General features: G+C 38.1%; 4 protein-coding genes across 7 annotated transcripts; all 4 read left to right on the forward strand.

Annotated features, from left to right (window-relative positions):
* The first annotated feature begins 267 nt into the window (after window positions 1-267).
* Window positions 268-2,053, forward strand: LOC113769822 (cytochrome P450 94A1-like). The gene has a single exon (XM_027314158.1). It carries the CDS (start codon window positions 415-417, stop codon window positions 1,942-1,944), a length of 1,530 nt encoding a protein of 509 aa, XP_027169959.1. The 5' UTR covers window positions 268-414; the 3' UTR covers window positions 1,945-2,053.
* A 5,985-nt stretch (window positions 2,054-8,038) lies between these two features.
* On the forward strand, window positions 8,039-10,057 carry LOC113780031 (cytochrome P450 94A2-like). Its single transcript, XM_027325856.1, has one exon. The coding sequence runs from the start codon at window positions 8,212-8,214 to the stop codon at window positions 9,739-9,741; it is 1,530 nt and encodes a 509-aa protein (XP_027181657.1). The 5' UTR covers window positions 8,039-8,211; the 3' UTR covers window positions 9,742-10,057.
* Window positions 10,058-12,258: 2,201 nt separating this feature from the next.
* LOC113781634 (glu S.griseus protease inhibitor-like) lies at window positions 12,259-13,125 on the forward strand. Of its 2 annotated transcripts, none has more exons than XR_003469650.1 (2): window positions 12,259-12,557; window positions 12,817-12,908. XR_003469650.1 is itself a non-coding variant. In XM_027327597.1 (2 exons), exons 1-2 carry the CDS (start codon window positions 12,536-12,538, stop codon window positions 13,008-13,010), a joined length of 312 nt encoding a protein of 103 aa, XP_027183398.1. In that variant the 5' UTR covers window positions 12,308-12,535; the 3' UTR covers window positions 13,011-13,125. The 2 variants fall into 2 exon arrangements, 1 of the variants encoding a protein (XP_027183398.1); XM_027327597.1 differs by having other exon boundaries at window positions 12,308-12,557; window positions 12,721-13,125.
* Window positions 13,126-16,382: 3,257 nt separating this feature from the next.
* On the forward strand, window positions 16,383-19,315 carry LOC113761417 (transcription factor bHLH3). 3 transcript variants are annotated; one of them, XR_003467141.1, is made up of 3 exons: window positions 16,383-16,483; window positions 16,904-18,617; window positions 19,229-19,315. XR_003467141.1 is itself a non-coding variant. In XM_027304406.1 (2 exons), exon 2 carries the CDS (start codon window positions 17,033-17,035, stop codon window positions 18,500-18,502), a length of 1,470 nt encoding a protein of 489 aa, XP_027160207.1. In that variant the 5' UTR covers window positions 16,383-16,483; window positions 16,864-17,032; the 3' UTR covers window positions 18,503-18,711. The 3 variants fall into 3 exon arrangements, 2 of the variants coding, with proteins under 2 accessions (XP_027160207.1, XP_027160198.1); XM_027304406.1 differs by lacking the exon at window positions 19,229-19,315 and having other exon boundaries at window positions 16,864-18,711; XM_027304397.1 differs by lacking the exon at window positions 19,229-19,315 and having other exon boundaries at window positions 16,904-18,711.
* The last annotated feature ends 3,437 nt before the right edge of the window (window positions 19,316-22,752 follow it).

The raw sequence follows: 22,752 nt of genomic DNA on the forward strand, positions 1-22,752 counted from the left end.
TTTCTAACTTCTAAAAAATTATGTTTGTTACTCCACCAAATAATTTCTCTATAACAAAACGATACTATAAAGTTATACCTCGACACTCATGTTTTTATGCTAAGGGCACAAACCACTTTTTTTAAATATTAAAAAAAAACATAGGCTTAAAACTACAATGACGTGTAATCGACTTTGAGAATCCTGTGAGGAAGGATCGAATCGCACTGTCTTATTAGTCTGGTTACAAAAGAATTTTCGAAGTATTGACGAAAGGACGGGGGAAAATAAACGATCCAGAAAGGTAAGCCCCGAGCAGCAAGCGGACGACGCAACCACTATAAATTGTACCCCCACTGGGTGGCAGCTCCTCATTCCCAACTCCAATTGCATAATCCAACGATTTCAAGATTGATTTTCTACTGCATCTTTAGAATGTCGACCTTTGAGCTCTCAGCATCTCTTCTCTTATGCCTCATTCCTCTGTTCTGCTTTTTCTTCGTGTACTTCAAAACTTTCGTGAGAAACCTCTTTGCATCTAAGTCCAGTAAAATCCCAAGCTCATATCCGTTGATCGGCTCATACTTTTCAATATTGGCAAATAACGAGAGGCGAGTTCAATGGACATCCGACATTGTGAGAAGCTCCCCCAATTTAACCTTTACCCTTCACCGTCCTCTGGGCCACCGCTTGGTCTTGACGGCAAACCCCTCCACAGTGCAACACATTCTCAAGTCCCATTTCCATGTTTATGGAAAGGGCGATGTTTTCCGCAGAACTCTGTCGGATTTCCTTGGCGAAGGCATTTTCAATACGGATGGTGACAACTGGAAGTTTCAAAGGCAAGTCTCCAGTCACGAATTTAACACCAAGTCGCTCCGTAAATTTGTTGAGACCGTGGTGGACACGGAGCTCTCCGAACGTCTCGTTCCAATTCTGGCCGCCGCCGCCGATAATAAAACTGTTCTTGATTTTCAAGACATTCTTCAAAGATTTGCTTTTGATAACATCTGCAAGATAGCATTCGGGTATGATCCTGCGTACTTGCTGCCATCCCTGCCGGAGGCCGAATTTGCTGTTGCTTTTGACGATGCCACGCGAATCAGTAGTGAAAGATTCAATACCCCTGTTCCCTTGATTTGGAAGGTTAAACGGGCCTTGAATGTTGGATCAGAGAGGAAACTTAAAGAAGCTGTTGATCAAATTCGGGAATTTGCTAAGCAGATCATCAAAGAAAAGAAGGCAGAACTGGAAGAGAAATCATCAATTGATTCAGTTGATCTCTTGTCACGATTCTTAAGCTCAGGCCATTCCGATGAAGATTTCGTCACCGACATTGTTATCAGCTTTATCTTGGCAGGCCGAGACACAACCTCTGCCGCATTAACATGGTTCTTCTGGTTAGTCTTTGGCAACCCAAATGTTGAGAAGAAAATCGTAGAAGAAATCAAAGAAAAGTCTGAATCTCCGGTATACGATGAAGTGAAGGACATGGTTTACACGCATGCTTCGCTTTGCGAATCCATGAGACTTTACCCACCGGTTCCTACAGATACCAAAGAAGCAACGGAGGATGATGTATTGCCCGATGGGACAGTTGTTAGGAAGGGCACCAGAGTGACTTATCATCCCTATGCAATGGGTAGGATAGAGGAGGTGTGGGGTTCGAATTGGGCGGAATTCAAGCCAGAGAGATGGTTGGAGAGGGATGGACTGAGCGGAAAGTGGAACTTTGTAGGTAAGGACTCGTACACTTACCCTGTATTTCAGGCTGGCCCAAGGATTTGTCTTGGCAAAGAGATGGCTTTCCTACAGATGAAAAGGGTGATTGCTGGTGTCCTGCGGCGATTTAAAGTGGTGCCGGCAATAGAGGAAGGAGTGGAGCCGGTGTTCATGGCGTACTTGACCTCCAAGATGAAGGGTGGTTTCCCGGTGAGAATTTTTGAGAGGGCCGAGTCCTGTTGAACATGTTGTTACGGTCATAGTCATTAGACTTTTCAATTGGGTGAACCTATCAGATTACTTATTTCTGTATTGTATAGTGTAACTTACTTACTTTTGGAGTACTTTAATTAATGGCTTTCAACGTTTTTTGTTCTTCTTTTTTTTTTTTAGAGTTATTAGTATTTGACTATTAGCCTTCTTTTCTTTTTCAAAAGACTATTAGCCTTAACTATAAAATAAAATTTTTTCCAATCACAAAAGTTTGTAACCTATAATTCTAATTTGAATAACTAATAATTCCTAAAATTAATTTTGTGAGTTGTCACTTGTGTAAGTTATGCTTCTTACCGTACTCCATATATATATATATATATATATTAATCTATTATACACTGTTAGATTTGGATGACTGACAACTAATATAAATTTGAACTTGAAATTCAAAATTTGAACGTGTGTAATACATTCAACAGTGATGATGCATATACTGTCAGTACATGTAAAATTTACTATATATATATATGTGTGTGTGTGTACGTAACTTGAAATGGAAAAGGATGACAACTACTATTGCTACTAACCTTTTGAGAATTATAACACATAAGCAATTTTCTTCTTTGTTTTTCTAACTCATAGAAAAGTAAGAAAAAAATCAATGTTAGCAGAGTTATACAATTTAATTGTGCAAACTAGTAAGAGTAACAACAAATGTGTTTGAAACGTGATATTACGAAGGTGACAAATTAGTGATCTTACTGCATTGAAGTTGATTTTATATATATACATCTTAACCCTCTGCATTTGTATATTATTATATTATTATGATGCATAAATATTTTATTATAATTACTTTTTGTTTAGGATTTGTAATTTTTTCCTAGCGGAACAACACTTATTGTCACTAGAGTAATTTTACTTTTTCTGCTTGACGTCTAATTTATTTGGTTATTCTATTGTTTTACGAAAGCAGTATTGAAATATAAATCTTTCTTAATAGATCTTGTGTGGTTCGGTGAGAAAGTAAAAGAATTTAAGTAGGAATAAAAGAAGGGAAAAGAATTTTTACGTTGCTCGGGTTTTGTGGGGGGGGAAGAAAGAAAAGATCATTAGTATGTGCATTGTAGCGATCGGCAGTTAAAATGTGACAATTACGTGGGGTTTGGTGAAAAAGGTTTCTAAAACTTTCATCCTCTCATTTGTCTTCATTCATCATTTTTTTTTTCTCCACCTAAAATTCCCCACAAAGGAAAAAAAAAGAGAGAAAAAACTCAATTTATTTCCACTTCCCTTCATTTCTTCCTTCGCCCTCATCCAATCTGTAATTTAGACAACACCACCAGCGTGTGGGGAAAAGTTGTACAAAATGATCAAGAATGTGGCTTTTGTTTGATTGATAGTGTATTTGCTTACCTTTGGAGAATTATCTTATTGAAATGACAAAAAAGACGTGTGTAAAAAAAAAAATAAAGGAATGTCAAGAACACGATACGATGAATTAAGTTCTGATTGAGAAAATACTCTCTAATTTTATATCAACTCTTGTACAACTTACATTTAATAATACTAATTACATTTACAAAAATATAAGTGCATATTTCCTTCATGTTGTTTGATTCAAGCAACGCGACCGATCGTATATCCCCTGTCTCACTCCTATTCCATCTTTTATTAAATATAATCATTTTTCGTCACAAAACATTTCATTTTAATTCTTTTTTTATTTCCTCAAAATCTAATAACTGCTTGGAGCTTAGGCTGAAAAACAACAGCAAGTAAACTCGAAAACAGTGATGAGGGGAATTGCCATTAGACGGCCTTTGGAATTTTGGATGTTCTTTAATCTGGGCCCGTATCAGGTTTTAAAAATGAACCCACGGATAAGCGGATCAAGACGGGATTTAGCTTAGCCGTCTAGAAAGTTCTCACTTTTCGTAAGTCGTGTTTTGCCCATTGGCTACTTGGGCCACTCGGGCTTGGTCTTCTTTTGTGACTTATTCAAAGAATTGGTTTCTAGTTTTAGCTGTGCATGTGTAATTTTGACTCCAATTTTAAGCTTCACGATATTATATAAGTGTTTGATATGAAGCAAAAACTTTGCAGAATTTTTTACTGAACTTTTAAATTTTTGTTTAAAAAATAATTTTCATTTGATGAAAACTTTTAGTTTTAAGAAAATGCTACATCTGCTGCTTTTATGAATTAAAAATTCATACTTCAAAAAAAAAAAAAAAGAAGAAGAAGAAGAAGAAAGAAAATGCTACACCTTACTAAACAAACTTGTCAAACCTTTCACGGCGTTAAGTTTTCAAGATCAGCTGAATGGAAAGTGACGAATTTGAACTACACTACTTTATTTTTAAACATAAGAAACCAATTTGAGATTATCCATGTATGTTGACGATGGATCCATGTATTAGGTGATTGCGATTGCGATTGCGATTACGGAGGCGCCCGCATTAATGTTTTGAATGTATTTTCTTCCTTTCAAATTAATTATTTATCGTATTTGAGATTTCAACCTTTTAAAAGTAATGGCTCGACGGTGATGTTACAAGTCACATTAGGTGAATTGAAAGAAATCTTCCGGTTCCCTTATTGATTGACGAGCTCTTAGTTGTATTGCTTTAAGCCAGTTTCTCTTGAATGATGTTAGTGGATTTAATTTTAAAATTACCCTTAAAATTTAAAATTTGTATTTAGCACGACATATACATCAAATCAAATTGGGGATAACATTAGAAAAAAAAAATTAAAAGTAACTTTAACATTTATAAAATGTTTAGTGAAGTCAGGTGAGAGAACCTCTGTCCAAAGTCCAAACCCAAAATATCTAATTACTGAATTATTCAAGTGCGTGCGTAGCGGTCAAATGTCACAATCTCCTTGCCCGTGTGACGATCTGGCTTACGCTTGGGAGCTTTCCATAGTTCACGCGACATGCCTTAAACTCTTTTCTTTTCTTTCTTTTAGTACTTTTTTTTTTTTTTTTATTGGCGAAGAATTATAGTCATTTGAAACTTTTGCTTGAATTAATACTATTCCATTCGGCGAAGTGCCGACATCGTCAACTATTATATTATAGATTAATTTTTTATACATTAATAATGTAATAAGTTTTTATATTAATAATAACATATGTACGTTACACGTGCATAATTTAAATTATTAAATTTACGTCATGTGATATAATTTAAATTTATTAGTGTAAAAAAAATTAGGATTAATATTTCCTACACTGACAGTATATACACTGTCAACGTTGGATGAATGACAACTATACAAAAGTTGAATTTAACTTTTGCACACATAGCATGAATCAAACGGTGATTGTGTATACATTGTCAATGTATATAAGATTTACTCAAAAAATTATACAACGATAACATATGAAAAGCTTACTCGATTATTATTATTATTAAAAATATTATATTATTTACCAGTCGGATCCTGAAACCTGCAATTCAAATAATTTATAATAAAAATATCTCAAATAACTTACAACTCATTCAGTGATGGACGAAAATCAAAAGCGAGACTGCATTTGCACGTTTTAAATGTGGCTTTCTAAAGTCAAACGGGAGCAAGTATTTCGGCGCACGGCTCAATTCTGCAAACTGGTCCGGTAATGTTGATCGTGAAATAGAAGTATATATCGTTAGTGGAATTTGGTGCTGGATGAATCGCATAAACCTTTGGATCAAAGCATGTACAGATGCGTATGAGCAGGTGAATTTAATACTTAATAAAAGATGTGCATACATTATTGTGTTTAAGGTAATTCTACCATTAATATATTACTACTAGTATACAATTGATTTTAGTTAATGCCCCAGTCCTGCTAAACGGTCTTCAATCTAGATGGCTTGAATTTGTAAGTTCAATTTCTCCAAATCTCAACTCGTTGTGACAGGTACCAATACTGGGTAATAAAATTCTCTCACTGTTAATAGAGTTGGCAAAATGTACAAACTACAAACCAATTGTGTTTGGATTGCATTTTTCATGGAAAAAATTACTGTAGCAATTTGATGTATGCGAGAAAAAAAGGTAATTGGGAAATGTGATTACGGAAAACGATGTAATTTTCCGACGGAAAACCGCAATCCAAACAAGGCAAGTTGTTCTAAAATTCGAAATCCCAATATTCCTTTTTTTTTTTAACGAGTTATGACAAATATTTCGTATTATCTAGATGTGAAATTCCAAAATTTGTATCTTCGGTAACAAAAGTTATTTAACAGATAAAGAAATTTGTTTTCTCTTTCTCATTGGGTGCTTTCCAACAAAAGAGCATTCTCATCCCTCCTCACCATATCTCAAAACCTAATATTAGCAACGTGAAAGGCTTTCTAGGTTTCCTTAAAAAAAAAAAAAAATATATATATATATATATATATATATATATATAGTTTCTTAAATACTAAAACAACTAACAAACAGAGGAAAGAGTTTTGCCTGAGAGATCCATCATTAATTTAATACAATTTTCTTCTTCTAAGGCAACTCATATCATATATCACAGATGCGACACCATAAAGTAAGATAGATTTTCATAGACGCTTTGTAAATATATCATATGTGTTATATCACTGAGATCATTTATAAAAAATGACAAAAAAGTACAACATATTTCTAGGAAGATAGATGTTTTTGATAGAAAAAATCATTTCATTCAATAAATTTACACTAATGACAAAAAATACATTAAACAAATATGATACAGATACGTGTAAATCCAAAATTAATGGATACAAATAAATATCAATACAAATAAATATCTAAAAAATCAATACAAATAAATATAACATTGATGCTCCCACATATCTTCCAATCGCATGAATTATTGTAACCCAATACATTTGTGCATGTCTTTTAACGGACAAATCGGATTAAAGCTAGTTCAAATCCAATGAGAAATTCAAATCTGACAATAACGGAGAAATTGCAAATTTGAGAAACTAGATATTCGATCTACACAATCTCAAATTTCACAAAATAAAAAATAAAAGCTAAAAAAACTCTCACAAGGAAAATAAAAAAAAACCAATCTAAAAGAGAAGAAACTTGCACTATAAAACCTATGAGAGAATTTATTCAGACAAGAGAAACAAAAGAATTTGGAGAAAGTGCTCTCCCTTCTACGGTGAAATACCAGATTTGATCTCTCTCAACGATGAATGAAATTTTGACTAGAAGAGATGAAGGAAATTTTGATTGAACGGATTCTAGGAAGAAGAAGGAGAAAATAATTCTAAAAAGAAGCAAAAGAAGAGAGGATATTTAAATGATAGATATAAATATAAAAATGTTTAATATTAAGAAGGTGATCCATCATTTAATTCGTCTATATCTTATACAATTCATTCTTAGAGTAGGATTTTCTGTACCATTTTGATCAAAGAATGTAATAACTCTTGAATTTGTTTCAATACTCAGTTTAGTGGGGATAATTCCAGAAATCTCCCTTAAGATTTTTGACAATTGCAGCCACCTGCTTTGAGGTTTAAAAAAAATTACAGAAACCACCTGTTAAAAAGTATGTTTTGATAACAAATGGTGATGCAAGTAAAAAAAAGTAAAACGAATATTTTATATTGCCCCCATTTGATTTACAAAACAAACTAAATTACAAAAGAGATTAAAGATTGACAATGCTTGCTAAGTAAAAAAAATTTAAGCTAGTTTTTTTACCGCAAAACTTAAGCCGTAGTCCAAGGCATCATTTTATAATATTTGGATTTCCTTCTTTTTCTTTGCTAAGTGAGTTGTAAATAAAATATTTTTAACAAATGTACTAGTTGGCTATTTATAAAACTAAGTAAGAATTCCATTTAAATGATCTAGGAATTAAATATGATGTATTAAGTGAGATGAGATTTGACCTTTTGGACAAAGAAATATTTGCAAAATGTGATTTTTTTTCTTTACACCCACTGTTCATTTAGAAATTGTCAAAATTATTAGTCCTTTCATAATACTAACATAGGTAATTATAATTTTTCGAACGTCAAGAAAAGTGGCTGTAATTGTCAGAAGGCTTGGGGAAGTTTATAAAATCATCCTTAATAGTAAGGATAAATATAAGCTCTATCTTGACTTTTAAATCCTCTCATTTTATCCTCTAAAATGGAAAGACACAAGTAAAATTTTCCGTATAAATTAAGGACCACCAATGCCAATAGCTGCACCACCATCAGCATATTCTCAAGTCTCGTAAGAGCAAAGCTTTTCTCACTTTCTGTAATCTGCACAGACAACGTATCCATCTACACCGTCTTCCCATCAACAATGTCGGTCCCTGACCTAGAGTTTTCCACTTCACTTCTTCTTTGCCTCATTCCGCTACTCTGCTTCTTCCTGAAAACTACTCTGACAAACTTCTTCTCATCCAAGGCCGGTAAGCTTCCAAGATCATACCCCTTAATCGGTTCATACTTCGCCATTAAAGCAAACATGCACCGCCGAGCTGAATGGACTGGCGAAATCGTGACCACCTTACCCAACTTGACCTTCACTCTTCGCCGCCCACTTGGCCACAGCCAAGTCTTCACCGCCAACCCCGCCAACGTCCAGCACATACTCAAAACCAACTTCTCACGTTACCGAAAGGGAGAACTCATGCACGTAACCAACAGAGACTTCCTCGGTGACGGTATCTTCAATATAGACGGAGAAAAATGGAAATTCCAGAGACAAGTATCCAGTCACGAGTTCAACACAAAATCCCTGCGTAAGTTCGTGGAAACAGTAGCGGAAACCGAGCTGTCCGAACGCCTCATCCCAATCTTAACCTCGGCTGCAGCTAATAAAACGGTTCTCGATCTCCAAGACATACTTCAGAGATTTGCTTTTGACAATATTTGCAAAGTAGCATTTGGCTACGACCCTGCATATCTATTACCATCTCTCCCTGAGGCCGAATTCCCCGTGGCTTTTGAAGATGCCACTCGTCTCATTAGCGAAAGGCTCAACTCCCCTCTACCGCTAGTCTGGAAAATCAAGCGCGTTTTCAATGTTGGGTCTGAAAAGCAGCTCAAGGAAGCTGTGCGGATAGTTCGTGAATTTGCCAAAGAAGTCGTGAGGGAGAAAAAGCAGGAACTGAGAGAAAAGTCATCAATTGGTTCAGTTGATATTCTATCTCGATTCTTGACCTCTGGCTACTACAACGAAGAATTTGTTACCGATGTAGTGATCAGCTTCATCTTAGCCGGTCGGGATACGACATCCGCTGCGTTAATATGGTTCTTCTGGTTAGTCTTTTGCGACCCACGGGTGGAAAAGGAAATTTTGAGGGAAATCAGAGAGAAATCCGAATCCCCAGTTTATGATGAAGTGAAGGATATGACTTACACACACGCTTCGCTATGCGAAACCATGAGGCTTTATCCGCCGGTGCCGCTGGATACCAAGGTAGCTATGAAGCATGATGTCTTGCCTGACGGGACAGCTGTGAAGAAGGGTACGAAGGTAATATACCATCCCTACGCTATGGGGAGAGTGGAGGCAGTGTGGGGGGAGGACTGGGCGGATTTCAGGCCGGAGAGGTGGTTGGAGGAGGAGGCGGCAGGGGATGGGGAGGGGAAGTGGAAGTTTGTGGCAAGGGATCCTTACACGTATCCGGTTTTTCAGGCGGGGCCCAGAGTGTGTCTGGGGAAGGACATGGCGTTCTTGCAAATGAAGAAGGTGGTGGCTGGTGTATTGCGACGGTTCAGGGTAGTCCCGGCGTTGGAAGAAGGAGAGAAGCCGGTGTTCGTATCGTACTTGACATCCAAGATGAAGGGTGGGTTTCCGGTGAGGATAGAGGAGAGGGTGGAGTAGTCTTGCTGTTTGTTGACTGCTGGCAAACTGATCACTAAACTGATTAGACTGTTACGTCGTCAGTTTTACAATTGTATCAGTCATAGTCTTGAGAAATTGGATTTGAAAGAAATTGGATTGTAATGCAATTGCTGTGAACATTCAAATCCAATTTTGGTATAGAATTTTGATGAACCTTTTGTTTCTTGAGGCTAATTTTACGCTTTTTAGTGGTGACTTTTGCTTTTATTTTTATTTTTATTTTTTGAGGGAAATAGGCATTGAATACTTTGGTTGATGGTTCAAAACTTGTGAACCGGTGTTTCTTCTCGGGTGATAGTTGATGACTTCACTGATCAACCGACAATATAGTATAATTTTTTTTTTTAATTTACAATTCTTTTCACCTTATTATCCAAACTCACTCTTAATATAATATAGCATCCAGTGATTCATTAATTTAAGATTTTAAAAAATAAAGATTGGTTGCACATTTTTTTTTAAAATTTTAAAGAGTGGTTGTGCATTTGAGTATTTCTTACCCAATACTTATTGTTTTGATCAACAGTCGATTTCATAAGCGGACATCTCATTTCTTACAAAAAGTTGGTCCATTACGTATGCTAGCGAAATTAGTAGTACTGGTACATGTACTTGTTTATATGCTGCTAGATGTAGTACTGTATATGTACAAGGCCTTAAATTTTTTTTTTGGTAATAATAGGGACTATATATTTGAAGGGCTTAAATTTGATGATGTAGTCCATTACGTATGTACACAGTTCAACTACTGCTAGATTTGTTGTTTATATGGGACCAGCGGCAAGCCAACACCAATACCAACAACAACATACATGGACTTACTTTTAAGCGGCGGCCCATCCACCATCTACCATCTACCACCTCCAAATCCAAATATTCTAGAGACCGAATGACAATCTGGAGGGAACTGAACTAGCACTGGTCCAGACGGATGCGCTCCTCTCTGAAGAGATTTAAGAATAATTTGAAGAGAACTGAATCACCATTGATCTAAACGGAGCCTGGAAAGTCTTGAAGAGGCCACCGGAAGCAGGAAAGTCTAGATTTTAGAATGTAGGCAAGGGAATTTGATCACTTGAGCCACATCCAAGTAGAGTTTTCAAACTCTCTTGATGACCAACAACTCTTGAATATACATCAATCTGTCCTCTACCTACGATCCAGAACATCTAAGGATATTACAGACCTGTTATTGCCTCAAACTTTTGCAGCCTAAAAGGCCGTAGTCCCTCAAAGAAGGTAATTGTTAAGGAAAAGATTTAAACATTAATTAACTATTTCCGCCAGAAATTCTTTACTTTCGATTCTGGACGATGGACTCGTCTCAAAAAATATATGTACTCCAGTGTTAGAAATCTCAAATGTGTCGGTACTCAACTTTTAAAAATACACGAACGAATGAAAAAGTGAAAACATGATACCATATAATTGAACTCAAAGTCTCGGAGATTGTGGATGTTGTTTTTTCCCTCTATGGATAAGATAATATGGGCCATTCTTTTTTTTCCGGCTATGTTTCCCACCCAGCATCGATCCTTCAAAACGCTACCGGTCTTGAATATTAGTACCTTATTACGTTTATTACGGCGGATTCCAATAATTGCGATCTCTTGATCAAAATAAATTAATTAATTAATAATTGCCATCACTGAACATAAAATGTTTCATGTATACATTTATATATATATATATTTTTTGTATTTACTTTAGATGGTCATAGTTAATGGTTATGGACGACGATGAACACACGTCATAATTCTCATTCATTTTTTATGCATGTGTTGCATAGTCGCACTCGAGAAATATTCTCTGCAGGCAAATTCTGATAGAAAAAAAAAAAACAAGACACAAATTCAATGCCAGAGAAATATAAACCCAAAAAATGAAAAAAGAAAAGAAAAGAAAAGAAAAGACGTCGGTAGAGAGAGGTGAGAGATCCACAAGGATAAGGAAGGGAACCACAAATTGAGCCTCAGAAAGCCTCATCATGTGTCGGTCAGAGAAGCGAAGAATAGCTTTCTTTCTTTCGAAACCCAAAAAGCTTACGTCAATTTTTACAAACCTAAACTTCGAGGGAATCTCAAAAGTCGGTATCCTTTGAGATCCCACAGGAGACTTATAACTATCAACCCAAACCCTCCCAACCCCGATGTGGGATACATCTCAGGGAATGACACCCCAAACCTCCACAACGGGGGAGCCTGCTGCTAAGCGAAGAATAGCTTGACAAAGTTTTTTACGCACACACACGTCATGTCATGACCCGTGGATTTCAACGTGGCATCCGCCATAGCCTTGCCAAATTGGCTACGTGACGTATATAGCTAGGTATGGGGAGTAGCTTGCATATATTTTATATATTTATTTTTTAATAATCTAAAGTTAGACTCCAAATCTTGTAAGTATCAAAGAAAAGGGAGAAAGGGTAGAGTTTGAGAATGCCGCTATGAGCTGAGTTGGAGTAGTAATATTTTTAAATAATGTTTAAAAAGCTGGAGCCAGGATGATATTAGGAAGCATGCAAATGACCAAAATTAGCCGACAAAAATCACATGAGGAGCATAGGCGTCCAAGACAAATTATTGCCCGCACAAAATTATGCATCACAATATTGTTCATTAGCATACAGTACTGTGTGTGTGTGTATATATATATAGATATTCTATTCTATATATATACACCTCTCCACTGGACTACATTCATCAAAGAACATAAAGGGCATACATACATATACATACATATATACAAGCGAAGCGGGAGAAAGTGGGCAATTATGGCAGATTCACGCTGTCGAGGTATGTCAATTCACCTTTTGAAGTTTGAAGTGATAACAGGAAGTTTTTATTGCGTACTACTAGCGGTAGCGTTTATGCGTCGGTATCGCTCATCCTGGTTGTGTTCGTGTTCCCTAATTTTGGTCCGAGACCACTGATTTATGTTGTGTTGTTATGTTTCCAGAAAGGCAAAAAAAAAAAAAAACAGTGACAAAATTAAGATGTAGGATCTTGTGGCTAATAGTAGCATTACTGAGTGAGTGTAACGTAAATGGGACAGCAAAGAAGTCTTGGCCGGAGCTGGTGGGTGCAAAGGGATTCGCTGCGGCATCGATAATAGAGGAGGAGGATCCGCATGTCCAGGCAATTCTGTTGGAAGACGGAAGTCCGGTGACTATGGACTTCAGATGCGATCGCGTCTGGGTTTGGGTGAACCAGTCCAGGATTGTCATCCGCACTCCCGTCGTTGGCTGACCTTTGTCTTTATCACCTCTATATTGTCGCCGCCTGCCGCCATAATCTGTCGTCAATCTCTCTCTTTTTTTTTTGTGTTGGAGTTTGCTAATCATACGCATCTTATTCTTGTTCATTCTTGTACTCTGATTATACTCCCGTCTCGCATTCTTCCATCCAACCAAAAAAAAGAAAAAGAAAACGAAGATGATGTTAGTGTGGGAATTCACAAAAACAGCGCCACTTACAGTTACAAGAAGAGTACAAGTCCGTCCAAGTTTTGAAACCTTTTTTAACGCGCAAATAAACGAATGATGCCAAGACTTAATAATTATAACAATGGAAACATACGCGAGTTGCTTCTAGTTTTAAAATAATGTCGTCCTAATCAAAAGCCATCCGCGATGCTAAGCAGCTTTCATCAAGGGCCGTATATGACATGTTCTATAACTAACGAGGTATTGTTAAAGCTTATTAAAGTCGTTAGTGTTATGTGTTGCAGTAACCTTCTTCCTGGACAAAATAATTGGTTTTGAACGGCGCGCCAGAATTACTACAAGATATATAGTTAATTAATGTATTAAAATGAACAGTTTAAGGGCCAGGTCATATTAATGATGCTTGAGACGTGCACGTTGCAATTAATTCCCTGAATGAAAAGGATGTAGATGCAACCAACAACTAGGGATGGCAATATGGCGGGTGCCCGCGGGGGCTCTCGGAGAGGGGGGTTGGGGCGGGGGCGGGGGGAATTTTTTCCCCCCGTTTACAAACGGGGCGGGGGGCAGGGGAGTATACCCCCGCCCCGCCACCCGCAAAAAAAAATATATATATATTATATATAATGTAATTTAATTAGTTATATAAGCTTATAATGATATTATTAGTTAGAGTATTATATAATAATGTATATTATAATAAAATTATATTATACGAATAATTAGACATGTCTACTAATAGAATTTATTAATTAGTTATACTAAATTTACTAATACATTTATACTAAATTTCTAATTACACTTAATAGAATAACACTTTTTTCTCAAAAAAAAAGCACAAACACAATAATGAATTAGTGATTGTATTTGTACCAAAAGTGAAAACTTAACTATTTTAGTTGTATTTATTTCATCATGTTGGATTGTATTCAAATAACTTTTGTTTGATTGTTTTTATGAGTTTCAATTGTAAAATTAAAATGAATAATAACTTGATGATGTATTGATATTTTAGTACTTGATTATTTATTAAAATTTAACTCTAATAAAATTTTATTAACCCCGCGGGAGAAGCGGGGCGAGGCGGGGATGGGGGAGGGGTCCCCCGCCCCCGCCCCCCCCCCCCCCCCCGGTTGCCATCCCTACCAACAACCAAACTCCTTTGCCTAAAGGAGTTGGCCATCATATGTTTTCTGCAATTATCCCTACAATAAAATACTGTTTGACGGCCCAATTTTACTCGGCCCAAATCTACAAGCTGGACTGGACAGCCTACTTCGCCAGCTGCATAGATAGAGTAGCCAGTACGTGCAAGTCTCACAATTTGGATTTGACTGCGGTCCATCCTTTGTCTATGACGGACGGTTGTGCCGTGTGTAATATATAATAGGGAAAATGGCCAATTTCGTCCCTATACTTTTTTATAGTGTCAATTCAGTCCTTATATAATTTTTTTGGCCAATTTGATACCTATACTTATTTTGCGATACCAATTGAGGAACGCTGCGGCGGCGCCACCACGTAAATTCGATTAACCTACTAATTGAACAACTAAGCAGGGGTATTTCGGACACTTCACTGCTTCTTCATTTTTCACCTTTTCTTCTTCATCTTGCTTATCACCATCCACAGAAGCCATAGCCGAAGTAGCAGATCCATAGCCGGAGTAACAGATCCATCTCACTCCAACTCGAGGACAGATGCTGGTGACGTACGCGAGACCAGGCTTTCAGCAGAGTCCTCAAATACACAAGAAGGAATGTCATCTTGATTATGTGGCTGGGAAACCGCCATTGAGCTAGACTGATTATTATATTCATGATTGACATTAAACACTTCTCAGACGCATTTTGATCAACCATGGCCCTAGCTTCAAATTCAAGTCGTTTCGCTTCAGAGGCTCTTGAAGCTTCCTTTATAAAATAATAACCCGACCAGATCCTCTTTCCCTTAAACGGGTTGTGAATTTCTACAGCCCATTTTCCCCATTTCCTCTGCCTGAGACCTTTGTATTTGGAAGAGGAAGGCCTTGATTGAGGTTAACTCTACAGTTTAGCTAAACCAGTCTTCTTCTTGGGGTTGTTTTTCTCCGCATTATTGCTCTTGACAGGAATTTTTAGCTTCCTGTGCAACAGCCATAGCCACAGGCTAACCAGGTTGCCTTTTCAACTCCACAATAGGGAGAATAATTCTTTTCAATCACCCTTTCATCATCTAATGAATCAGTATCAGTAGCATTCAAATCGTAACAAAAGACCCGAATCTTCCTCACGGGTCAGTACCACTTCCAGCAGAATCTGAAAAAGTTTGACAAATTCAACAATCAAATTAGTCAAAATCAACTCTTTACTACTGCGCATATAACTAGCATCAAAAACCAATCCAAAAATCAATGCTAACAATATGGATTTCGAATTAGACGCCCATTTAGCTACCTTCATCTGGATTCGGCTGAACTGGTTCCTGATCATCAGGGGCCTGAGGTGGTGGCGGATCTTCGGCTTCTTGAACTGGCTGCTGCTGCAGCTTCTGCAGTTGTGGTTCTTGATCAGCTGCCATCTTCGCCGCTTGATCACCTCCAATCCTACGCGATTGTTTACGCCGCGGTCGGCTGGAATGCGGGGCAGAATGCTCCTCACCACCTTGAGGAATTGAAGTTCGTTTCTGTGCAGCCATTTTTGGGACTTCTTTTTGTATTTTCCCTTTCTTCCTCCCTCTTATGGTTTCCTCTGGCAACTTCCAAACCACCCCTTCTTTAATGGGTTGCGGAGATTATTTGGAAATAAATAAAAGGATTGAAGAAGACGATGGTTGCAGGCTATGGGGACGATAATTGACTGGGGAGAGTGATGGAAGAGTTGCTGTCTTTTGCTTCTTTTTTATCCTTCTTTCTGCCTTTCGAAGTTGGAACTTGGAAGAACGGTTCAACCCAGCAGTGAAGTGTCCGAAATACCCCTGCTTAGTTGTTCAATTAGTAGGTTAATCGAATTTACGTGGTGGCGCCGCCGCAGCGTTCCTCAATTGGTACCGCAAAATAAGTATAGGTATCAAATTGGCCAAAAAAATTATATAAGGATTGAATTGACACTATAAAAAAGTATAGGGACGAAATTGGCCATTTTCCCTATATAATAATAATTACTAAGGCAGGGGGAGTCTGGAGTGGGATTGGGAGATCTACGAAGTCCTCAAAATCACGGACGGACTTTTTGCTGTCCTCAAAATCAGTCACATGAAACACGAGCAGCATCTCACTCGTCTGGTCTCTGTTTCGAGGTAAGTAGTGATTTCTACTCCCACTTTCTGATTCCTGCTCTTCTCTTCTGGTACTTGTTCGCCTTCTTACGTCGTACGCATTTCTCGTGTTTGGATATCCTACTTTTTCAGCGGTTCTTTTTGTCTGCACAGGAACAACTTCCCCAAATCTCATAGATAAAACTCAATAATATGAATCTCCATCTTTGTGGTTTCTTCCTAACGAATAAGTTGTGAAATCGCTAAGCAGACCCTTTTGCTTATCCTTTTAAGTTCATCACAAAAAAATTTCAGAGACTTACTACTTGTACTTGTTTTAATTAAGCCAGCTCACGTTTAGAAACTTTGTGAAGTTGAAACCCACGTGGCCCGTTTCAGAGTTTTGGGCTTTTTTGTTGTAGGATTATATCACACAGTATCATTTGTTTAACTTTTCGACAGCTATTCTGGATCCTGGGGTTGCATCGCGAAATAGTCAGATTTTGAACAAGTTTATGATAATTTTCTGGTTGGGAAGTACCGGAAACTTTAGTGTGAATTAGGTCCAGTTGTTGCGGGAACAGTGCAAGGATGGGGGAGAAATTTTGGTTAATTGAAGAGGACAAGGCTCTGGTTGAAAGTGTGCTGGGCGCCGAAGCCGTTCAATTCTTTGTTTGGTTGGCTTCCAGTAATATATTGTCAGAATTTGCTGCACCTGCTGGGGATGTAGGAGTTCAGGATGGGCTATCCAAGGTTGTCGAGGGGTCTGATTGGACTTATGCCATTTATTGGCAAGTTTCTACGTCGAAATCTGGGAAATCAGCTTTGATTTGGGGGGATGGGCATTGCAGAGATCCCAGGGGAACCGAGAAGATGGATGGAAATGATTATAGAGATCAAAGATTCGCGGGAGGAGATAGGAGAAAGCAGGCGCTTCAAAAGATTCATGCTTGTTTTGGGGGTGCAGAGGATGATAACGTTGCTGCCAAGTTGGATTCAGTTTCAGAGCTGGAAATGTTTTATCTAACATCCATGTATTATGCATTTCCGTTTGACAAGCCTTCTACGCCTTCTCAAGCCTTCAATACCAGCAGAACGATCTGGGTTTCTGATCCACGGAGTTGTTCTGAAAATTATCAATCAAGAGCCAATCTTGCAAAATCAGCTCGGATTGAGACCGTGGTCTTTGTTCCGTTCAAGTCCGGTGTTGTGGAGATTGGTTCTGGAAAATCACTCTCTGAAGATCAGAATGTTGTTCAAATGGTCAAAACGTCTATCACACCTAATGTCGTGCATCCCAAAACGGCTCCGAAGATATTTGGTCAAGAACTTAGTCTTGGAGGAGGGAAATCAGGTCCAATCAGCATTAGTTTTTCTCCAAAAGTAGAAGATGATTCACTTTTTGTTTCTGACTCGTATGAGTTGCAAGCCTTAGCTGGTTATGGACCTTCCAATGGGTACCGGAGCGATGATGGTGAAGTGAAGCTTTTTCCCCAGAGGAACCAAGGCATTCTTTCTAATTTGGAGCAAGCTAAGGACGATTCCTTGATGCTGTCCGACGATCGTAGGCCTAGAAAGAGAGGTAGGAAGCCCGCCAATGGCAGGGAAGAACCACTGAATCACGTGGAAGCAGAAAGGCAAAGACGCGAGAAGCTGAACCAGCGATTTTATGCACTGAGAGCTGTTGTCCCAAACATCTCAAAGATGGACAAGGCCTCCTTGCTTGGTGATGCAATTGCATATATTACTGATCTACAGAAAAAGATAAGGATCATGGAAGCTGGGAGAGAGATGGTAAATGACAGACAAAAGCAGCCTGCTATGACAGACATTGATCTTCAGGAAAGGCATGAAGATGCAGTTGTACAAGTGAGCTGTCCTTTGGATGTCCACCCTGTTTCTAGAGTTATAAAGGCGATGAGGGAACATCAAATTGTTGCTCAAGAGTCCGATGTTTCTTTGACTGAAAATGGTGAAGTTGTGCACACATTCTCCATCAGGACTCAAGGCGGCGATGCTGAACATTTGAAGGAGAAGCTGGCTACAGCTCTTTTCAATTGATCCGTCCGTTCAATTGTACTTTGTGTAATATGTACCTGATTTGAGTCCGTGCAATCTTTTGTAGTAAGAGGGATTCATGATCTACAGATTGACGAGTCCTCAGTGAAGAGAACAGGTGTACTTAAATTATTTTCTATTGCAGTTGATTTTGACTCCATGGTATGTGTAATAGTTGAAAATTACTTGTTAACAATTTTAATTCTGTTTTATGGGTGTTTGCTCGATTTTTATTTTTTATTTTTTTTGCATTAAGGTTATCATCCCAATTCAAATTTTTTTTGGTGAGAGAGGATTGCGAGATTACGTTATGAATTTGCCTTGGCAATGGGTAAAAGTTCTACTTCGGGTTATTTAATTTCTAATTTTTTGGAAAAGTACTATAAAGTTTCGCAATACCATTTATCAATCGAGTCATATTATTCTACAATGGTCAAATATCTTTTGCGGCATTTAGCAACACGCGCCCAGCCAGCGCCGACTTCTATTATTATAAATTTTTTTTTCTGGACTAATTGTTATTGGTAAACATGCTTTTGAATTACAACATAGCATAATTAAGTAGCGAATTACAAAAAATAATTAAGTAGCATAGAACATAGCATAATTACAACATAGCCATGAAAAAAAAAAAAAAGAATTACAACATAGCATAATTAAGTAGCGAATCAAAGAATGAAATACAAAAACGAAAAAATGTTCATCAGCTTGTTTAATTTCTTCTCGTAGTTAATTACTTGGTCACTTGAGTCGAGGACATTAGCGTGATAAAGTGATGAAGCAGCTTCTTCATAACAGCTTGCGATTAGTGGCCACGCCAGACTGAACCATCTGCTGCGGGTACGCATTGGTGCTAGGTGGTGGCGGCGGCGGTGCAGCCACTGCAACAACGCGGCCCGCGAAGTTCTTCTCACTGATGGTGCTAGCGGCGCATGGCGTACCACCATTGCCGCCGATGAAACTGCACCCACTTGGCGCTGGAGGGTTAACTTTCCGGGACTGCAGAGATTGTACAAAAAGATGCAGCTTTCTAACCATAATGCAATCTTCTTCTGCTTCTTCCGCGCCAAAGATTCTAGTGGCTTCATACGGTTCGATGCTGATTGCAAGAATTATTAGGGCCATGCAGAGCATACAGTTTAGAGTTTTCATCTTGATCTCTCTCTCTCTTTTTTTTTTTTTGGGTCGGACGTAGAAGCAAATTAAGACAGATTACAGCAGATTGGATAATATTGGTGGGGGGTTTAGGGGCAAGACGAGCTACTACTTATACTAACTACTCTGTTCATTCATGAAGCCATGATGAACGACGTTGTATGACTTGGAATTCTTCTTGCATGTTTATTCGTTAGTTTGATTTTGATCAAAAGCTCTGACTTTTGACTTTACGATACACCTTGAATTTTGAAATTGAATGGGTCCTGCAGATGGAAATTTCTGAGGTTTCACCAGAAGCAGTATACGGTTTCCCCAAATGATGGCATTATAGTATATGGATTATGGAGAGTCGAGACTGGATCAAATTAGTAATAACTAGATAAATAAAACAAGGAAAAAGCGTCTAACTTTCACACGATCCCTATTTCACTCTTGATAATTGACACTACAATCAGAGAAGGGCGGGGGAAAAGAAAAAGCTTACGGATGAAGATATCAGTGAACACGAGAAGAGGCAACATTTATTATCTAAGACTCAGAGAGTTCTGCTTAGCGTTATTGGAGCACCACTTTTCAAGAAAAAAACCTCTGTTCAATGCATGGAAAAGTTGAAATTCACAATCAGAATAGGACCGAGTTGGCGGGTCATAGTGAATTGGGAAAAATCGTGGTGGATCTCATTCATTCATTACTAAATGCGTAATGCTGAAGAAATGAGTGCCAAAAAAAACGAAAGGAGTCCTGGCTCCTACCTCTCTTTATGTCTCAACTAAACTCCTTCATTAAAATGTATCGCCAATTCTTCATCACCAGTCGCTTATATTAGTAGTATCATTTAGTAATTCTGTCCATGACATGCAGGGTCAAGAGGACAGACCCGTTTAATTCTGTCCATGATTATGCGTCGCGAGTACAAAGCACAAGGGGTTTTTTTTTTTTTTTTAAAGAAATTTTTTTTTGAAGGAGATAACATTAACTAGCAGTACTACTATTTTAAAACTTTTACGTGTCCATTTCCAAATCGAGAGAGAGAGAGTTTATCAGTTTCTTTATTGCCAAATCAAGACTAGTATTAGCTCATTTTTCCTTGATACTACTATTTACCAAGTAAAAAGTGATGTCATCATAAATTATATTGACCGCGGGGGGAGGGCGTTGAGTCCTCCCTAAGCCGCTCTACTTGCTCCGCGGGCATGGGAATTCGTTTTGCCTAATTGCCGCCTTCCTCACCAATATTTTTTTTTGACATGTTTATTAATGCACGTCTACGGTGTATCCTCCGTCTATGTTGGGGGTTAGTGGGTCTTAGGGTTTGACTGAAGATTTGAATTTGGGGGCGCCCGGACCGGCGGGGGTCTCCGGTGTTTTTTGGTTAGTGGGGGGTGGGAGGATGGACTTTGTGAGTTTGTGTTTGTCCGAGCTTCACGCGACGGAATGTTTCAACTTTCAACACAAGAAATGGTATTTAAAATATGAGCTTGAATTCAATTCCGCGGCCACGACTCTTTTGCTCAAAGTCCAATGAGCCAAATTCTATGCGTCATACGTTGGATGTCCTAATGACTCTGCAACCGGCTCCATTTGGATTGCATTTTCCGTCATTTTTCATGAAATAATTACTGTAGCGATTTGATGTACGTGAGAAAAAAAGATAATAGGAAAATGTGATAACGAAAAACGACGCAATTTTTTGACAGAAAATGTCAATCCAAACAGGGCAATGCTCTAACATCTTCTCTGCTCTTTTCTTGTTTCTCTTATGCGCAGGCAGATAGACCAAAGTTGGGCTCTCGGTATTTGTCTTCCACTCGGTAAGCAAATCATGCCTGTTGAATCTGGAAGCAAACCGGGAACAAGTCTTGGACAGAATGAAGGATGAAACTTCCAGTCAATTTTCCCTGCATTAATTATTAGATTTGATTCATTGTTTTCCATTCCATCCTCTACTCCTACTAACTAATCACTTCATGTCTTAAACTAAACTAATCCTAGTTATGTTATCAAAGAACCCCACCACCCCATAATAAGATAAAGAAGACCATTATCTCCAATCTGTTTTAGATTGAAAGAAGCTGGACCCTGCAACCAACCTCGTGGATCCTTTACTCAGAGCTTATCCTGTACTGCCTGTGTAACTCTCTGTCTGCTCGTAGTGTAGCATTTTCCATGCGTGCTTTGACAGTTCACATACATACATGTTGTTCATGTTTATCGAGATATCTACTCAGCTCAGTCTAGTCTTCACAATAATGACACCAAACTAGTCCTTTTTTCATCTTACTCACTGCTTTAGCTTCATCTCAATCCCGAACCGTTTCTTTCGCTGTCCAGTATACTCCTGTCTTCTTTCTCTTTCAAAGAAGGGTCTCTCATTTTGTGTGCTTCAGATTTAGATTTATTGGAATTCCTTGAACCGGTTCAAGCTCTGAACTTGCACGGGTACCGTACCAAACATTTATTACCACATCCTTACTATTGCACTGCTTAATTTTCCAGCCGCTTGAGGATGGCAAATTCACCCATTAAGGATTAACAGTACTTGTTGCATTTAATCGCCAAACCAGAATGAATGCTTTCTAATATATTTTTTCACATCCATCTCGAAGTCATTTCCAGCTTCACTAAATAAGAAGTGTGAATATTGTTCCTTTAAATTATTCACACACGGTAAAAACCTAGTGGTCTATATCTTTGCATTCATTAAACAACCTCTCAACGTTTCCCCAAACCAAAAAAAAAAAAAAACTCTCTAATCGTTGCATCTCTCAATCGAATATGGCCTAGGTCAAGGTCTCATTCCCTGTTTTAAAACGAATTCCAATTGTGACTTATGACGGCCCATATTTGCGTCCTCTTCGCTATTGAATTTCCTCAAATACAACAAAATGACACTTCTCAGTCTGACGGAGTTCAGAAAGACGTACTAGATAGTTATCCAACAATGATTAAGGTCATAAGGCTTCACTTACCAAATTATTCATCAGATTCCCGGGCACCATGTTAGTCTGGATCAGGATGAGATTTCCGAATTGCACGCCCATCTGTTGGTTTTAACTGAGATTCTGTCACCTCAACGGTCAACACCCCTATAAGCC

Source organism: Coffea eugenioides, chromosome 1 (genome assembly GCF_003713205.1).
Source record: "Coffea eugenioides isolate CCC68of chromosome 1, Ceug_1.0, whole genome shotgun sequence".
NCBI lineage: Eukaryota > Viridiplantae > Streptophyta > Magnoliopsida > Gentianales > Rubiaceae > Coffea > Coffea eugenioides.

What these genes read in the sequence shown, in the direction of transcription:
- LOC113761417 (XM_027304406.1), top strand. Translation starts at nt 17,033, where the DNA reads ATGGGGGAGAAATTTTGGTTAATTGAAGAGGACAAGGCTCTGGTTGAA.
- LOC113769822 (XM_027314158.1), top strand. Translation starts at nt 415, where the DNA reads ATGTCGACCTTTGAGCTCTCAGCATCTCTTCTCTTATGCCTCATTCCT.
- LOC113780031 (XM_027325856.1), top strand. Translation starts at nt 8,212, where the DNA reads ATGTCGGTCCCTGACCTAGAGTTTTCCACTTCACTTCTTCTTTGCCTC.
- LOC113781634 (XM_027327597.1), top strand. Translation starts at nt 12,536, where the DNA reads ATGGCAGATTCACGCTGTCGAG. An exon ending in GGCAGATTCACGCTGTCGAG is followed by an intron (nt 12,558 to 12,720) that starts GTATGTCAATTC and finishes TTATGTTTCCAG; the next exon opens with AAAGGCAAAAAAAAAAAAAA.